The sequence below is a fragment of the Choloepus didactylus genome, chromosome 6 (genome assembly GCF_015220235.1).
Source record: "Choloepus didactylus isolate mChoDid1 chromosome 6, mChoDid1.pri, whole genome shotgun sequence".
In the NCBI taxonomy this organism is placed as follows: Eukaryota; Metazoa; Chordata; class Mammalia; order Pilosa; family Megalonychidae; genus Choloepus; species Choloepus didactylus.
In genome coordinates this window covers 35,387,266-35,405,667 of record NC_051312.1, presented here as the reverse complement: position 1 = coordinate 35,405,667, position 18,402 = coordinate 35,387,266, and the positions used below count along the sequence as shown (strand labels likewise).

At 39.5% G+C, this 18,402-nt stretch overlaps 1 protein-coding gene across 1 annotated transcript in view; it reads left to right on the top strand.

Annotated features, from left to right (window-relative positions):
• EXT2 (exostosin glycosyltransferase 2) overlaps nucleotides 1–18,402 on the top strand; it is a 173,127-nt gene that overhangs the window by 120,303 nt on the left and 34,422 nt on the right. Inside the window, exon 10 of the mRNA XM_037838816.1 lies at nucleotides 14,785–14,951. Within this exon, the coding sequence (XP_037694744.1) occupies nucleotides 14,785–14,951 (167 nt within the window). The remainder of the gene's footprint in view (nucleotides 1–14,784; nucleotides 14,952–18,402) is intronic.

Here is an 18,402-nt window from a genome sequence, read left to right as displayed (position 1 = left end):
CAGGCATTTTCAGTTGTCAGGGCTAATTCAGGCAAGGGTGGAGTTAAGATGGTCAGAGACAAAAGAAGAAATCACGTGAAGGAGATAATTCTGTAAAGGGTGTATCTTCCCTAAGGGAAGGGGGGGGGCAGGGGCCCAGCTCAAGTGGTGGCCCTCCCTCAAAGAATTCAGACCCCAGGGTTTGGGGGTGGGGTTGAACAGAAACAGCTTAAGCTTGGCTTCTGACTCATCCTTGGTTCCTAGCAGGGACAGGGTCTGCTGAGAATTAAAGGCACCACACTTCTTTACGATGGTGGGGAGCTGTGGGCTGACAAATGCCACCTGCTGGGCAGGACAGAAAAATCACAGACTGTAGAGGCCTCACAGGAAACTCTGACAATCTGCTAGGTCTCATCCTCAGGGAAACTTGATACTGATTACAACCTCTTCCTGAGACCTGGGCCTGTCTGATAAGGGAAAATCTGATTGGGGTAATCAAGAAAACTAGATTCCTAGACAACAAAAAATTACAAGTCATACTAGGAAAAATGAAGAAATGGCCCAAAGGAACAAATTTATACTTCAAATGAGATACAGGAGTTGAAACAACTGATTAAAGATGTTCAAACAAATTTTGGTAAATCAATTCAAAAAAATCAAATGAGTTGAGGGAAGATACGGCAAAAGAGATGAAAGATATAAAGAAGACATTGGGCAAACATAAGGAAGATCTTGAAAGTTTGAAAAAACAATTGGCAGAATTTATGGGAATGAAAGGCACGATAGAAGAGATGAAAAACACAATGGAGACATACAACAGCAGATTTGAAGAGGCAGAAGAAAGGATTCATGAACTAGAGAGCAAGACATCTGAAATTCTACACACAAAAGAACAGATAGGGAAAGGAATGGAAAAATATGAGCAGGATCTCAGGGAATTGAATGACAACATGAAGTGCACAAATATACATGTCATGGGTATCCCAGAAAGAGAAGAGAAGGGAAAAGGGGCAAAAAGAATAATGGAGGAAATAATCACTGAAAATTTCCCATCTCTTATGAAAGACATAAAATTACAGATCCAAGAAGTGCTGCAAACCCCAAACACAATAGATCCTAATAGACCTACTCCAAGACACTTAATAACCAAATTATTAACTGTCAAATACAAAGAATTCTGAAAGCAGCAAGAGAAAAGCAATCCATCACATTCAAGGGAAGCTTGATAAAACTACGTGCAGATTTCTCAGTAGAAACCATGGAGGCAATAAGCCAGTGGTTTGATATATTTAAGATTCTGAAAGAGAAAAATGGCCAACCAAGAATTCTATATCTGACAAAACTGTCCTTCAAAATGAGGGAGAGTTTAAAATATTTTCAGACAGGCAGTGAAAGATTTTGTGAACAACAGACCTGCTCTGCAAGGGAGCACTCCAGGCAGATAGGAAAGATAGGAGAGAGAGGTTTAGAGAAGTGTGTAGTAGTGAAGACTATTAGTAAGGGTAAAAAGAGAAAGAAAGAAAAAAATAAAATAAGAAATGACATATAAAGTCCAAAAGACAAAGTGGTGCACAGTAGAAATTATGTTGAGTGAAATTAGCCAGAAACAAATGGACAAATACTCTATGGTCTACAGTTGAAAGAGGAAGGCTAGGGGCATGTATGATACCAGAAGGAAAGAAAGAAGATAAAGACTGGGATTGTATAACTTATGGAAACCTAGAATGGTCAGTGATGGTGATTAAACATACAAATATAAGAATGTTTTTACATGAGGGAGAACAAATCCATGTCAACATTGCAAGGTGTTGAAAATTGGATGGTAGAATGGAAAAAATACAATCAATGCAAACTAGAGTCTATAGTTAACAGTAACACTGTAATATGCTTCCATTAATTGTAACAAAGGCAATATACCAAAGCTAAATGTCTATACGAGGGAGGTATAAGTAAGTAGTATGGGATTCTTGGTGGTATTGTCATCTGACCTTTTTATTGTATTTTATTTTATTTTTATTTTTTCTTCTATCTTTTTAAAATTTATTCTGCATTTTTTTTCTTCTCTTTCTCTTTCTTCTTGGAAGAAATGGAAATGTCCTCATATAGATTGTGGTGGTGAATGCATACTATGTGATTATACCAGGAATCATTGAATGTTTACTTAGGATGGATCATATGGTACATGAATAACTACTTAAAAATAAGCAGATGGATACAAGAGCTAGAGAAAATATGGAGAAAGGGATGTACGTATTCACTGTTGGTGGGGCAGTAGAATGGTGCAGCCCATCTGGAGGACAGGGTGGTGGTTCCACAGGAAGCTAAGTATGGGGTTGCCATATGGCCTGCAACCCTGTTATTGAGTATATACTTGGAAGAAATGAGAGCAAAGACACAAATGGACATTTGCACCCTGGTGTTTATGGTGGCAGTATTAATGATTTTCAATGGATGGTGGTGGCCTTAGGGTACATCACCTGATAAATGGAATGGTGAACTGTTGTGTATACATACAATGGAATATTGAGGAAAGGCAAGAGGAATGAAGTTTTGAGTTATGCAACTTGGTGAATGGACCTTGAGGATAGTGAAATAAGCCAGAAACGAGAAGACAAACATTATAATGCCTTGCTAATATGGACTAACTCTAATGTGCAAACTCTGAGAATTGAGTCTGAAAGCATAAGTTATCAGGGGAAGGCTTATTGTAAACATTCCTAGATTATAAGCTCTTACAGTAGTCACATCTACTCATGAGTTATAATGTTTTTTTCTAAATTCTGAGATGCTGAGCTGTTTGTGTATAACTTGGCCAGTCCCTGGAACTTCAGGTGTCTCATGACACCTGAGACTCAGGAATAGAGTTCAGCAGCTATGAATGTCAGCATTACCCTATACAGCAACTGTGAAAGAAGCTGAAAAAGAGATCAGACTTCAGTTAGAGATGTGAATGAAATGGACCTCGTTAGGGCTAAGGTAAATCGGACTAAAAGGTAAAGGATGGTATCGAATGTGTTTTAAAACTTCAACTTCTGTGTGAGACCAAAGGAATAGAAGTTTACTTGGTATAAAATCGATATTTTCTGTAGCATACTATATAATTTAACTTATATGGTCATTTTATTCAAGCACTGTAATTATAGGGAAACTTGAATAGGGAGTGAGATCTGGTTGGTTTGTACAGGTTAGTGTGAAGCTCTGATACTTCCCAGAATAATTTGGGCAGAGAATAAAAAGTTTTTTCAAAGCCCCCTTGAGAGTCTGGGGAAAAAATGCAGAAGTATTAAACTTCCCCACCTGGGGAATTGCTGATATACTTGCAAGCATTGGGGACTACCAGTTTAGTAGGCCAAGCCCTCGATCTTGGGGCTTGCCCTTATGAAGCTTGTTACTATTAAGCCTACTTAAAATTGTGCCTAAGAGTCACCCCCAGAGAACATCTTTTGTTGCTCAGATGTGGCCTCTCTCTCTAAGCCAATTTGGCAGGTGGACTTGCTGCCTTCCCTGTTGTGTGGGACATGACTCCAAGGGTGTAAATCTCCCTGGCAATGTGGGACATAACTCCCACGAATGAGCTTGGACCCAGCATCATAGGATTGAGAAAGCCATTGAGATGAAAAGAGGGAAGAGAAATGAAACAAAATAAAGTTTCAGTGGCTGAGAGATTTAAAATGGAGTCGAGAGGTCATTCTGGAGGTTATTCTTATGCATTATATAAATATCCTTTTTTAGTTTTTAGTTTATTAGAATATCTATAAGGAAATACTGGAAACTCTTGAACTGCAATCCAGTGGGCTTGATTTCTATAGATGATTGTATTACTATATAGCTTATGTGGGATGACTATGTGATTGTGAAAACCTTGTGGCTCACACTCCCTTTATCCAGTGTATGGACAGATAAGTAGAAAAATGGGGACAAAAAGTAAATGAACAATAGAGGGGATGAGGGGATGGGATGTTTTGGGTGTTCTTTTTTACTTTAATTTTAATTTTAATTGTTTATTCTTTGGGGTAATAAAAATGTTCAAAAATTGTGGTGATGAATGCACAACTATATAATGATATTGTGAACTGATTGTACACTTCGGATGATTGTATGGTATGTGAATATATCTCAATAAAATTGCGTTAAAAAAGGGCATGTTGTATTGCTGAAAGCTTTTCATTCTATCTTAAGATAATTTTGATCATCAAAGTTCTTACCTCTTTTGAGTTTAAATCAATTCCCCTGAACTTCCACCCAGTTATTGGGCATGGTTCTGACTCTAGAGGCCATAGAGAACAATTTGTTTTTCAGATAACCCTTCTGTTATCCCTAGTGCATTAATTAGGGTCCAGTTAGGAGACAGAAATCACATAGTAATTTAAACAGGAAAAGTATAATGTAAAGAATTAGTAGTTACTAACAGGAGTTTGGCTCCTTAGGGATAATGAGAACTCTAAAGATTATAGGAAATAAATTTGGGAGAGCCCCTTCCTCCCTTAGGGAGGAAGATATTCATTCCTTGTTGGAGAGAGTATGGCTGTATATACTGGATGGTGAAATTTGCTGAGGTGCCACTGACCAAGGCTGACCCCTGGGATACCCACAGAACTCAACAGGAAGCTGCCCAAGGGCTGTTACTGAACATGCTAGGAAACTGGCTAGAGTCTTGGTGAGCTCATCAGGAATGGGAAGCCACTCATGGAGAGAACCTCATCTGAGTTGCTAGTGGCCACATCTGTAGAACTTGCCGGGAAGCTGCCTGCAGGGTGGTGTTGAACTCACTGGGAAGCCAACTGGGGTGCTGTGCTGGTTTGAATGTATTATGTCCCCCAAAATGCCATTATCTTTGATGCAGTCTTGTGTGGACAGGAAACATATTGGTGTTGATTGGGTTGGAGACTTTTGACTGGATGTTTCCTTGGAGATGTGATCACTCAACTGTGGGTGAGATATTTCATTGGATAATTTCCATGGAGGTGTGGCCCTGCCCATCTGGTGTGGGCCTTAAGTAGTTTACTAGAGCACTACATAAGCTTAGACAGAAGGAACAATCTTGCTACAGCCAAGAGGGACACTGAAGAACGCCCAGGAGCTGAAAGAGGAGCTGCAGATGAGACAGTTTGAAGATGGCCGATGAAAGCAGACTCTTGCTCTGGAGGAGCTAAGAGAAGACAAACACCCCAAGAGCAACTGAGAGAGACATTTGGAAGAGGAGCTGCGGCCTAGAGAGGAACATGCTGGGAGAAAGCCATTTTGAAACTAGAACTTGGAGCAGATGCCAGCCACGTGCCTTCCCACCTAACAGAGGTTTTCTGGACACCATTGGCCATCCTCCAGTGACGGTATCTGACTGTTGATGTGTTACCTTGGACACTTTATGGCCTTAAGATTGTAACTGTATAACCAAATAAACCTCCTTTATAAAAGCCAATCCATTTCTGTTGTTTTGCAAAGGCAGCATTAGCAAACTGGAACAGGTGCCCATAGTACCTACTGTGGGCACCTCTAAGGTGCCACCTAAATTTGCTGGAGGTAAGTGCCGCTGTCTGCCTGCCTGCTGGCCAAGTACCAAAGGAACAAGAAGTGAAGAAAGCACACCAGAACCAGGAAGAAAAGCCCCTTCCTCAGGCATTGTCCCTCCAGCACCCTCTACTGACAAAACATTATCTTTGTGCCAGCTGACAGAGGAGAAATTTTGTTGTTATCCAGTTCCAGTATCACAAACAAGGCAATGGGGGGTGGATTTGAAGCTCAGAGGCAGTAAATTGATAACTGACACACTTAGTTTCCTTAATGATTCTATAAATCCTATATTCAAGTACTTCACTATCTTGATTACTCCTTCCAAACTACTTTCCAGTTTGCTGTTTACTTCTCTTATATTGTAGAACCCAATCTGAACACAGTCTAGCATGGCATTTCCCACAGTGTGGTCCAGGAAGTCCTGAGCATCCCTGAGACCCTTTTTGGGAAGCCACAAAGTCAAAATTATTTCAATAATAATACTAAGTTATTTTTGCCTTTTTCTACCCTTTTATTCTTTCACAAGTATTCAGTGTTTTTTAGAGGCTACATGACATGGGATGACATCATTACTCTGACAGCTATGTGTGCTTGTGTACTCTTGTGTTTTAAAATTTTCTGTTTTAATTCTTAATGTTACACATAAGTAAATTTTAAGATTGTGAAGGCATCCTGAGACCAAAAATCTTGAGACCCACTGGTCTAGTCATTAGGGTATAACCTCCTTCATTCTAGAGATTATAATTTATCCATGTTTTAAAAGACATAAGGGAGGATTTCCAGGGCAAGATGGAGGCATAGAGAGGAGTGGAAGCTGAGTAGTCCCCCTGGAACAACTACAAAAAACCAGAAACAACTAGTAAATAATCCAGAATAACTGCGGGGGGACAAACAAGACCATCCACTCATCATACACCAACCTGAATTGGGAGGAATGCCCGAGAACACAGCATAAAATCTGTAAGTAAAACCCGCGGAACCAAGTCGTGAGACCCCCTCCCCCATAGCCCGAGCTGCAAAGCCTTGTGGTGCCAGAGAGAAGCTCTCTCCCAGCAAGCGAATATAGCTCAGCTGAGCTCCAACTGGGGTTTTAAGTAGCGAGTGTGAACTGCTCACTAGAGGTACAAATCCCTAAAAAGTAGACCAAGGCTTTGGGTGATGACTGAGCTTGGAGAGCCGGAGGGTCGCCTTGGACTGGGTCTGAAGGGGACTGTTTCTTTTTCGGCTCAGTGGAGAAAGCCCCAGTCATTTTCAGTTTCCAGGGCTGTGACTCGGGGAAGGGCGGAGACAGCACAAGCAGAGAGCGAGACCATTGAAATGCTAATGACCTCCACCTGGGGGTTCTGTCTTCTCTAAGAGGAAAGGGGTGGGGCCCTTTCCATTCAGAACCAGACCCCAGAGCCTGGGGGAACACGGCCATACCTCCTCACACCAGTCAAGAATTATAGGCTAACAGGCATCACCTGCTGGGCAGAAAAGCACAGTGACCCGAGGCATCAAAGGGTGGAGCAATTTTCTAAGACACACCTGCAGGGAAACCAGATACTGAATATTTCTTCCCTCTGGGACCTGAGCCTGTTCTGGTCTGGGAAAACCTGATTTGGATAACCAAGGAAACCATGCCTAGACAACAGAAAATTGCAACCTACACTAAGAAAAACAAAGTTATGGCCCAGTCAAAGGAACAAACGTACCCTTCAACTGAGATACAGGAATTTAAACAACTAATGCTAAATCAGTTCAAAAAGTTTAGAGAAGATATTGCAAAAGAGATAGAGGCTGTAAAGGAAGCACTGGACATGTATACGGCAGAAATCAAAAGTTCAAAAAAACAACTAGAAGAATCTATGGAAATGAAAGGCACAACACAAGAGATGAAAGACACAATGGAAACATACAACAGCAGATCTCAAGAGGCAGAAGAAAACACCCAGGAACTGGAGAACAGAACACCTGAAAGCCTACACGCAAAGGAGCAGATGGAGAAAAGAATGAAAAAATATGAGCAATGTCTCCGGGAACTCAAGGATGAAACAAAGTACAATAATGTATGTATCATTGGTGTCCCAGAAGGAGAAGAGAAGGGAAAGGGGGCAGAAGCAATAATAGAGGAAATAATTAATGAAAATTTCCCATCTCTTATGAAAGACATAAAATTACAGATCCAAGAAGCGCAGCATACTCCAAACAGAAGAGATATGAATAGGCCTACGCCAAGACACTTAATAATCAGATTATCAAATGTCAAAGACAAAGAGAGAATCCTGAAAGCAGCAAGAGAAAAGCGATCCATTACATACAAAGGAAGTTTCATAAGACTATGTGCGGATCTCTCAGCAGAAACCATGGAGGCAAGAAGGAAGTGGTGTGATATATTTAAGATACTGAAAGAGAAAAACCGCCAACCAAGAATCCTGTATCCAGCAAAGCTGTCCTTCAAATATGAGGGAGATCTCAAAATATTTTCTGACAAACAGACAATGAGAGACTTTGTGAACAAAACACCTGTCCTACAGGAAATACTAAAGGGAGCACTACAGGGTGATAGAAGACAGGAGTGTGTGGTTTGGAACACAATTTTGGGAGATGGTAGCACAACAATGTAAGTACACTGAACAAAGGTAACTATGAATACAGTTGAGAGAGGAAGGTGGGGAGCATGTGAGACACCACAAGAAAGGAGGAAAGATAAAGACTGGGACTGTGTAACTTGGTGAAATCTAGAGTATTCAACAATTGTGATAAAATGTACAAATATGTTCTTTTACGAGGGAGAACAAGCAAATGTCAACCTTGCAAGGTGTTAAAAATGGGGAGGCATTGGGGGAGGGATGCAATCAGCATAAACTAGAGACTGTAACTAATAGAATCATTGTATTATGCTTCCTTTAATGTAACAAAGGTGATATACCAAGGTGAATGCAGATAAGAGGGGGGATAGGGGAGGCATGTTAGACACTTGACATTGGTGGTATTGTCTGATTCTTTATTCTACTTTGATTTAAGGTTATTTTTCCTTTTGCTGCTCCCTAGCTGTCATTTTTTTTTTCCTCTTTCTTTTGCCTCTCTACCTTCTTTGACTCTCCCTCCTGCCTTGTGGAAGAAATGTAGATGCTCTTATATAGATAGTGGTGAAGGTGGTGAACACATAAATGTATGACCATGCAGAAAACCATCGATTATTTACTTGGGATGGAATGTATGGTGAGTGAACAAAACCATATTAAAAAAAAAATGGGTTGATGACAAAACCTCGAGGGCAATATACTGAGTGAAATAAGCCAGACACATTAGGACAATTATTACAGGGTCTCACTGACAGGAACTAATTATAATATGTAAACTCATAGACATGAAATATAAGGTACCAAGATATAGGACGAGGCTTAAGAATGGGGAGTGGTTGCTTAATATGAGGAGAATGTTGAATTAGGATGAACTCAAATGTTTGGAAATGAACAGGGGTGTTGATAGCAAGATGTGAGAATAACTAACAGTGCCGAATGGTGTGTGAATGAGGTGGAAAGGGGAAGCTCAGAGTCATATATGTCACCAGAAGGAAAGTTGGAGGTCAGAAGATGGGAATGTATAAAACTGAATCCTATGGTGGGCAATGTCCATGATCAACTGTACAAATACTAGAAATCACTTCCATGAACCAGAACAAATGTATGACAATACAATTAGAAGTTAATAATAGAGGGGCATATAGGGAAGAACTATATACCTATTACAAACTATATACTACAGTTAGTAGTATTTCAACATTTTTTCATAAACAGTAACAAATGTACTATATCAATACTAGGAGTCAACAATTGAGGGGGGTTGGTTAGGGATAGTGGAGGATTAGAGTTTCCTTTTCTTTTTTTCTTTTTTCATCTTTCACTTTATTTCTTGTCTGGAGTAATGAAAAGTTTCTAAAAATTGAACAAAAATTAAGTGTGATGGATGCACAGCTGTATGAGGGTACCCAGGGGCAAGTGATTGTACACTTTGGATCTTTGGATAATTGTATGGTATTTGAACAATCTCAATAAAAATGAAAAAAAAAAAAAGAAAAAACATAAGGGAGGACTAGAGGAAGATGGCAGCATAGAGAGGAGTGGAAGCTAAGTAGTCCCCCTGGAACAACTAAAAGAAAACCAGAAACAACTAGTAAATAATCCAGAATAACTGCGGGGGGACAAACGAGACCATCCACTCATCATACACCAACCTGAATTGGGAGGAATGCCCGAGATCACAGCATAAAATCTGTAAGTAAAACCCGCGGAACCAAGTCATGTGACCCCCTCCCCCATAGCCCGAGCTGCAAAGCCTCGTGGTGCCAGAGATAAGCTCTCTCCCAGCAAGTGAATATAGCTCAGCTGAGCTCCAACTGGGGTTTTAAGTAGCGAGTGTGAACTGCTCACTAGAGGTACAAATCCCTAAAAAGTAGACCAAGGCTTTGGGTGATGACTGAGCTTGGAGAGCTGGAGGGTTGCCTCGGACTAGGTCTGAAGGGGACTGTTTCTTTTTCGGCTCAGTGGAGAAAGCCTCAGCCATTTTCAGTTCCCAGTGCTGTGACTCAGAGAAGGGTGGAGATAGCACAGGCAGAGAGAGACCACTGAAATGCTAATGACCTCCCCCTAGGGGGTCTATCTTCTCTAAGAGGAAAGGAGTGGGGCCCTTTCCATTCAGAACCAGACCCCAGAGCCTGGGGGAACACGGCCATACCTCCTCACACCAGTCAAGAATTACAGGCTAACAGGCACCACCTGCTAGGCAGAAAAGCACAGTGACCTGAGGCATCACAGGGTGGAGCAATTTTCTAAGACACCCTCAGGGAAACCAGATACTGAATATTTCTTCCCTCTGGGACCTCAGCCTGTTCTGGTCTGGGAAAACCTGACTGGGGTAACCAAGGAAACCATGCCAAGACAACAGAAAACTACAACATACACTAAGAAAAATGAAATTATGGCCCAGTCAGAGGAACAGACTTACACTTCAACTGTGATACAGGAATTGAAACAACTAATAATAAGTCAATTCAAAAAGTTTAGGGAAGATATGGGAAAAGAGCTGAACCATATAATGAAAACACAGAACGTACATAAGGTAGAAATTGAAAGTTCGAAAAACCAATGGGCAGAAACTATGGAAATGAAAGGCATAACACAAGAGATGAAAAACACAGTGGAAACATACAACAGCAGATCTCAAGAGGCAGAAGAAAACACTCAGGAACTGGAGAACAAGGCACCTGAAATCCTACACACAAAAGAACAGATAGAGAAAAGAATGGAAAAATATGAGCAACGTCTCCGGGAACTTAAAGACAAAATGAAAAGCAAGAATTTACATGTCATTGGTGTCCCAGAAGGAGAAGAGAAGGGAAAAGGGGCAGAAGCAATAATAGAGGAAATAATCAATGAAAATTTCCCATCTCTTATGAAAGACATAGAATTACGAATCCAAGAAGTGCAGCATACCCCAAACAGAATAGATCTGAATAGGCCTACGCCAGGACACTTAATAATCAGATTAACAAACATCAAAGATAAAGAGAGAATCCTGAAAGCAGCAAGAGAAAAGCGATCTATCACATACCAAAGAATCTTGATAAGACTATGTGCAGATTTCTCAATAGAAACCATGGAGGCAAGAAGGAAGTGGGGTGATATATTTAAGATACTAAAAGAGAAGAACCACCAACCAAGAATCCTATATCCGGCAAAACTATCTTTCAGATATGAGGGAGAGCTTAAAATATTCTCTGACAAACAGACAATGACAGAGTTTGTGAACAAGATACCTGCTCTACAGGAAACACTAAAGGAAGCACTGCAGACACAAAGGAGAAGACAGGAGTGAGAGGTTTGGAAAACAGTTTTGGGAGATAGTAGCACAGCAATGTAAGCACACTGAAACAAAGATGACTGTGAATATGGTTGAAAGAGGAAGGCTGAGACCATGTGGGACACCAGAACAAAAAATGAACAATAAAGACTGGGACAGTGTAACTCAGGGAAACCTAGGATGCCCAAGGAGTGTAATAAAAGGTACAAACATGTTTTTAAATGAGGTAGAACAAATGAATGTCAACATTGCAAGGTGTTAAAAAGAGGGTAGGATTGGGGGGAAAATACAATCAATGCAAACTAGAGGCTAGAATTAACAGAAACATTGTATTATGCTTCCTTTAATGTAACAAAGGCAATATACCATAGCTAAATGCATATGGGGGGGTGGGGAATAGGGGAAGGGTATAGGACTCTGAGCATTGGTGATGTTGTCTGACTCTTTATTCTACTTTAGGTTAGTGCTGTCTTTCCTTTTGTAGCTTTCTAGCTATCAAGTTTTTTTTGTTTGTTTGTTTTTCTCTCTTTTTCTTTTGCCCCTTTGCCGCCTTTGACTCTTCCTCTGCCTTTGTGGAAGAAATGGAGATGTCCTTGTATAGTGAGTGGCGATGGTGCTCAATACATAAATACGTGACTATACGGGGAACCAACGATTGTTTACTTAGGATGGAATGTATAGTGTGTGAAGAAAACCACATTAAAAGAAATGGGTTGATGAAGAAACCTTGAGGGCACTATATTGAGTGAAATAAGACAGACATATAAAGGCAAATATTTCAGGGTCTCACTGATATGAACTAATTATAATATGTAAACTCATAGAAATGAAATATAAGTTACCAAGATATAGAAATGAGGCTAAATAATGGGGAGCAGTTGCTTATTATGAGCAGAATGTTCAACTAGGGTGAACTTAAATGTTTGGAAATGGACAGGGGTGATGGTAGAATGTTATGAGAATAACTAACAGTGCTGAAAGGTGAGTGAAGGTGGTGGAAAGGGTAAGTTCAGAGTCACGCATGTCAGAAGGAAAGTTGGAGGTTAAAGATGAGAATGTATAAAATAGTGAATCTTGTGGTGGACAATGTCCGTGATTAACTATACAAATATTAGAAATCTCTCTCATGATCTAGAACTAATGTATGTCACTATAATTAGAAGTTAACAATAGAGAGGCATATAGGGAAAAATATATATACCTATTTGCAAACTATATACTACAGTTAGTAGTATTTTAACATTCTTTCATCAACACTAACAAATGTACTATACCAAAACTATGAACCAGTAATGGAGGGGGGCATGGTTAGGGGTATGGGAGGATCTGAGTTTCCTTTTTTTTTGCCTTTATTTCTTTTCTGGAGTAGTGAAAATGTTCTAAAAATTGAAAAAAAAATTAATTTTGTTGATGGATGCACAGCTGTATGGTGATGCCGTGGGCAATTGATTGTACACCTTGGATCTTTGGATAGTTGTATGGTATCTGAAAAATCTCAGTAATAAATAAATAAATAAATAATATTATTGACACCCACCAAAAAAGAAAAAAAAGATTTAAGGACTGTAGATTAATGACAGGCGTTTTCTTTATCTGGAAGAGAGAATGGGAAGCAAGCAAGAATAAGGATGGTTGCTGGAAAAAGTTATTAAACTTTCGCAGTTGTGTCCCAGACCTAGAGAAACAGAATTTTCAAGCTGCAGTGGATACTACAAGGGCGCATTTGGCTTTTGATGCTAAACAGATTTAGGTTCAAATACTGTCCTTATCATTTATTAGCTGTGTGACATTGGATAAGTTACTTAACCTCTCTGAGCCTTTAAAATACTACATTGTAAATAATTTCCGCCCCATAGGGTTACCAGAAGGATTGAATGACATTGCATGTATAAAGTTTCTGGCATATACTGGTTGCTTAATAAAGGTTCCCTTCTCTCTCTCTCTCTGCTTATTCTTATCCTAAGAAGAAGGGACTTGCCTAAGATCCCATGGATAATATGGAATTCAGCTTTCCAGTCTCCCAGCTCTGTGCCCACATTCATTTATTCCAAAGATAGTTATTGATGATATAATTCTGCATCCAGATTGAAACCATAATTAACTATTGTTATTGATTAAAAGGAAGTTACTCAAAGATCAATTCTTTCGTCTCCGGTTCAGCCCTTTCCCAAACATGCTTCTTTTGGAGTTGACCACTTTTTTAGGCTCTGTATCATGAGTTTATTTAAATATGGATATATTCCTTAACTACAGGATGTCTTACTTGCACACGCCCCTGCCAAAACTCTGGGAGGGCCCTAGCAACGTGTTGCATGGAACTACTGTAAAAGGCAGAAGTAAGATATTTTATCTGTAGTCAATTAAGATGGCCTTTTTCCTCTCTGACTTTCCCTATTTCATACTTCTCCTTTAGTATGGTGATGGCGGAGTGGCCACAGGCATTTTGGGGCTTCAAGACCTACAATAAAACAGATTTCCCCATAATTATATGAGAGCCTTTTTAAAAGCAGTATGATACCTAGCTTTCCTATTCTCATTCAACTGTTGTTCCACGAAGAATAAACTGCCCTCTTTAGCGAACCCTGTGGTCTATGGAGATGGATACTTTACCAAAGATGTATTTATTTCATGCAACGCTAAATGCAGCATTTTAAAACAAAGAACCTGTGGTTGAATTTCTTTGAGCATTTCAAAATAGAATGGTAAAAAAATATGAGAGAAGTTATGGATTGGTGTTTCTTTAGTATAATAGAAAACCCCACATAAATGAGCCTAGAAATTTGATATTTACTTTCTAAATTGGTCATAATGAGAAACCAAACCCAGTGAATTGGGGTGGTGGGGGAGGGGCTGGCGAGGGAATAAAGTGCTGAGTTAAGAAAACTGCACTTACTCAGTGTGAAACATATTTTTGTGAGGGGTGGGTTTTAACAGCATTGCTTGCTGCTTGGAATGGCATTCTAGGGATGGGCACATTGGGGCAGACATCTTCAGCACAATGGATTGAATTCCTAGCAGAGCTGCAGGCAAGTTTTGAGCAGGGAAGTACCCGCCTAAAGGTATTTTGCAGAGCTGGTGAAGTTCTGATATCAAAACTATGGTCCTGAGAACGAGGCAATTCCAAATCTGTTCTTCCTGTTGTGATTTTGGTTCAGTCATTTTGCTTCTCTACCTCTCAATTGTGAGTTGAAGCCAATTTGTGCATTCTGGTTAGGACAGTGTTGAACACTGGTCATGTTGTAAGGATTTAGAGAGGTTAGAAAAATTATAATATACAGATATTTTAAAATGCATATGTAAGAATTCCCCCTGCCCACTGTGCACCTTTGGATTTGATGAGATCCATGGATGCAAGTTGATTCTTTTATCTCGTTTGTGATATGATGTGTTCACCACTTTCTCCTTACCAAAGTTGGGAGAGTAATAAATACCTTCTTTCTCTTTTTCTAGATTCTCTCTGGCCCAAAATCCGGGTTCCATTAAAAGTTGTGAGGACTGCTGAAAACAAGTTGAGTAACCGTTTCTTCCCTTATGATGAAATTGAGACAGAGGCTGTTCTGGCCATTGATGATGATATCATTATGCTGACCTCCGATGAGCTGCAGTTTGGTTATGAGGTAAGGAAGCTTAAAACAGTACATTTACATTATTTACCATTTATTGCCTATTATTGCTTGTCTTTCCTAAAAAAGAAAAAAAAAAGATACATTATTTTTCATTCTCTAAAGTCGTAATTTCTGAACTCTTCTCATAAATTCCAAACACTGTGCAGTACGAATGTTGATTATGAAGCTGTTCTTTAAAACTTTGGGGAAACCCTATTCTAAAATGACAACTGTGCCAATACTTGTTTTGGGAACTCCCAAGGAGAGTCCCTAGGGGACATTTTCAAAAGACTGTCTATGGAATTTAACAAGCACTTAATCGATGTCTCCTTGAATAGCACTTGCCCTGACTCAAGCAGCTGGGCACCACAACAATAAAAACATCAGTACATGAGGAAACTGGTGGCACTGATAAACAGAAAGCAGAGCCTGTTGATGACTTTCTTTGTGAGTGTTAAGTGGAAAGGCTGGCTGCCTGTCTTTAGGGAGAAATATTCTCTATCACCGCTCATTCAGTGTGGCTGACAGATTAGGCTGGGTTCAGGGGTTAAGTATGGAGACCGGTAAGGGTCTCCCCAGGGGAAAGTGCCAGAGCCGAGGCCTGGTGAAAAGCAGTAGGAGTTGATGAGCCCTCTCAGGAAGGAGGTCCGTGAGATACAGACAGGCAGAGGCCCATGGCTGCAGAGGTGTAATGGCGGTATCAGACCTAAGCAAAACAGAACGCATAAATCAATTAGCTGCAGCTGGGCCCAGGAGAAAGTGGTGAAATTTATCCCCTGAGGTCACCTGGCCTTTGGGAGAGATGTAACCATCTTCTTTAGTTGACTTGGGATTTGTTGAATTTGGGGTTCTTAAAGTAGTTCATGAAATTGTATTAAATGAAGCCATGTTTGGTACATACATCTATTGTGGAAGTTTATTTTCAAACTTATATGAAAAGGGAGCTTTTAAGCGGAAGAGATGGGAATCACTACCACCACCAAAAATTAAAAGCTCAGATTTCCTCAGTTTGTTTAATATGGCTCCATCTGAGTGTAAACAGAGTTGTTGTTGGAAAATAGGCTCTTATGTGACACACCAAGCAATATAGTTATTGGCCAATGAAAGGCATGTGAGTAGCTGTCAAAACATACATTCACCTTTTTGGATTTATTTTCATTTATAGGAGATGCCTTTTACATCATCACATCCAGGATGTTAGGTGGTTTTAGTATCACTTTTTTTTTTTTTTTAAGTAAATTACTTAACTGTTTCTCTAGCCAAGTCATGGCAAAAAGACAAATTTTTTGGTAGTGTTCTCTCCTTGTTGCGTATAATGACTTCAAACTATTCCTGTGTATTTATTTTGGTGGCAAAAGAGAGTGGAAAAAGGGAATACTCAGATTGATACAGCCAGGATGGACCAAGTGCTACCTCTTCAGTATTTTCAGTTGGTCAAAAGGAAGCCTAATAAAAACAGAGGTGTGGACTACATGATTTACTGGGATCGCTCTCAACCCCGAGTGAAAAATTCAAGCAACAAAAAATGTGTTAATGAGAAAAAGTACAAAACTTAGAGGGATTGAGCTAGAATCTTAATCGCTTTACTCTGATTACCTGTATTTGATTCCACAGTACTTGTAAAGAAGTAATTCCATATCAGAGGCTTGGGAGCTTAAAATGGCCTCATCTCCATTAAATTGGAATCTTCTTCAGATGTTATGGAATGAGCAACTTTCATAACTATGTTATATATTCAACTTATTATGCTCCTATCAAGGTTACAGGCATTTACATATATTGCTTTTGATCTTTTCCCAAACCTTCAAAGCAAAGATTGTTTCTCATTCTATACTGAACTCAGCATGGTGAGGTTACTTGACTGAAGTCACACAGCTGATAAGTGGAAAAGTTGGGGTTGATTTAAATCCAGATTTGTCTGGCACAAATCTGTCTTCCCTGAGGATTTTACCCTGAATAACGTTTGTCAGAGACCACTGGTCCTAAAAAGTAATACTTAAAGCTATCAGCCTATCATTTGTCCAATGTTAAATTACTTTAATTCTAAAGACAACAAGTAAATTTCTCAGGCATCCCTACCATGAGGGTTTTAAAGTGATTTCTTGTCTAGTAATTAATAGTGTGGGCTTCAAAGTTAGGATAGCTCTGGGCCCAAATTTCTTCTCTGTCACTGATCAGTTTATGACCTGAACAAGTTATTTAATCTCTTTGAGTCCTGGTTTATTCTTATATAAAATGACGTTAACAGTATCTACTTCATGAAGTTAGTACAAGGCATTAGATAAAATTATATAACATGGATAGTACTCAGAAAATGTACTTTCTTTGTGGTGGGCTGTATGCTACACACTTTGGATACACTGTGATAGCTGCTGTTGCTCTTTTTATTACTGCTATTACTACTACTATTGTTATTCCATTGATGATTCTATTAAAATTGATGGGAAGGGTTGTTTGTTCTTTACATTTTCAGAAGAGCCAATTTTCTCCTGGGGAGGTTAACCAGTTTCGTGTTCAGTAAAAAGACAGAAGATGAAGGTGCTCCTCAATTGTGTTTTTGATGCCAGAGCCTAGAATTGGGAGTAGGCTTGCTTGATTGATTAAGTGAATAAATAAATCATTTAACAACTATTGGTGCCTTAGGGAGTTAGGTTGGAACCCAGTAGTACAGGTACTTCTTTGTGGCACTTATCACAACCCATCTCTTTCATTAGACTTTAGGATTGTATCTGTTTTATCAATTCCTACTCATTCTTTAGCACTCATCTCAAATGTTGCTCTCTCAAGGAAGCTTTCAGAGAGCACCCAGACTCGGTTAGGTTCGGAGCACTCTGTACCTCTTTGCAATCAAGTAATTAATGGCAAAGTGTGTTGTTTAAGGTCTGCTTTTTCTTCTAGAATGTAAGCACCATAAGGGCAGGGACCATGTCTGTTTTGTTCATTATTATATCCTCTTTGCTTACCAGCTCATTGCATTCAGTGGTTACTCACTAAATAGTTGATGAGTGAATAAATAAATCTCCATTACTACCATGCATATGAAAGATACAAGACTGAAATTACTCTTACTTGCATGTCCTTCCACTTGACTGTGTTCTACAGTCTAGTTCCTGTGGACCTTAGCATTGCACCCTGAGAATTATAGGATTCAGTGCTGATGTGCTTTGAGCAAAAGATTTAAAGACACCCTGCAGTTAAAAACATTATCTTACAAGAAAAATGTGGTGTGTATTTCTCCTCTTCAGCCTCTTACATGTGGTGTAGGTGCAACTTCAATCAGAAAATCCATGAAAGGAGATGTGCTTGAGATGTAACTTATATGGCAGCCCTACCTGAGAATTCCCAAAGTATCTCATGTTCTTGGTTAATTTATTCCCAGCCAACTTAAAAAAAATATTTTTTTTTTTTCCAAATCTTGTTTTGGTTCATTTTCCTCCAGATTATGTTGAAGGAAATTGAGAAA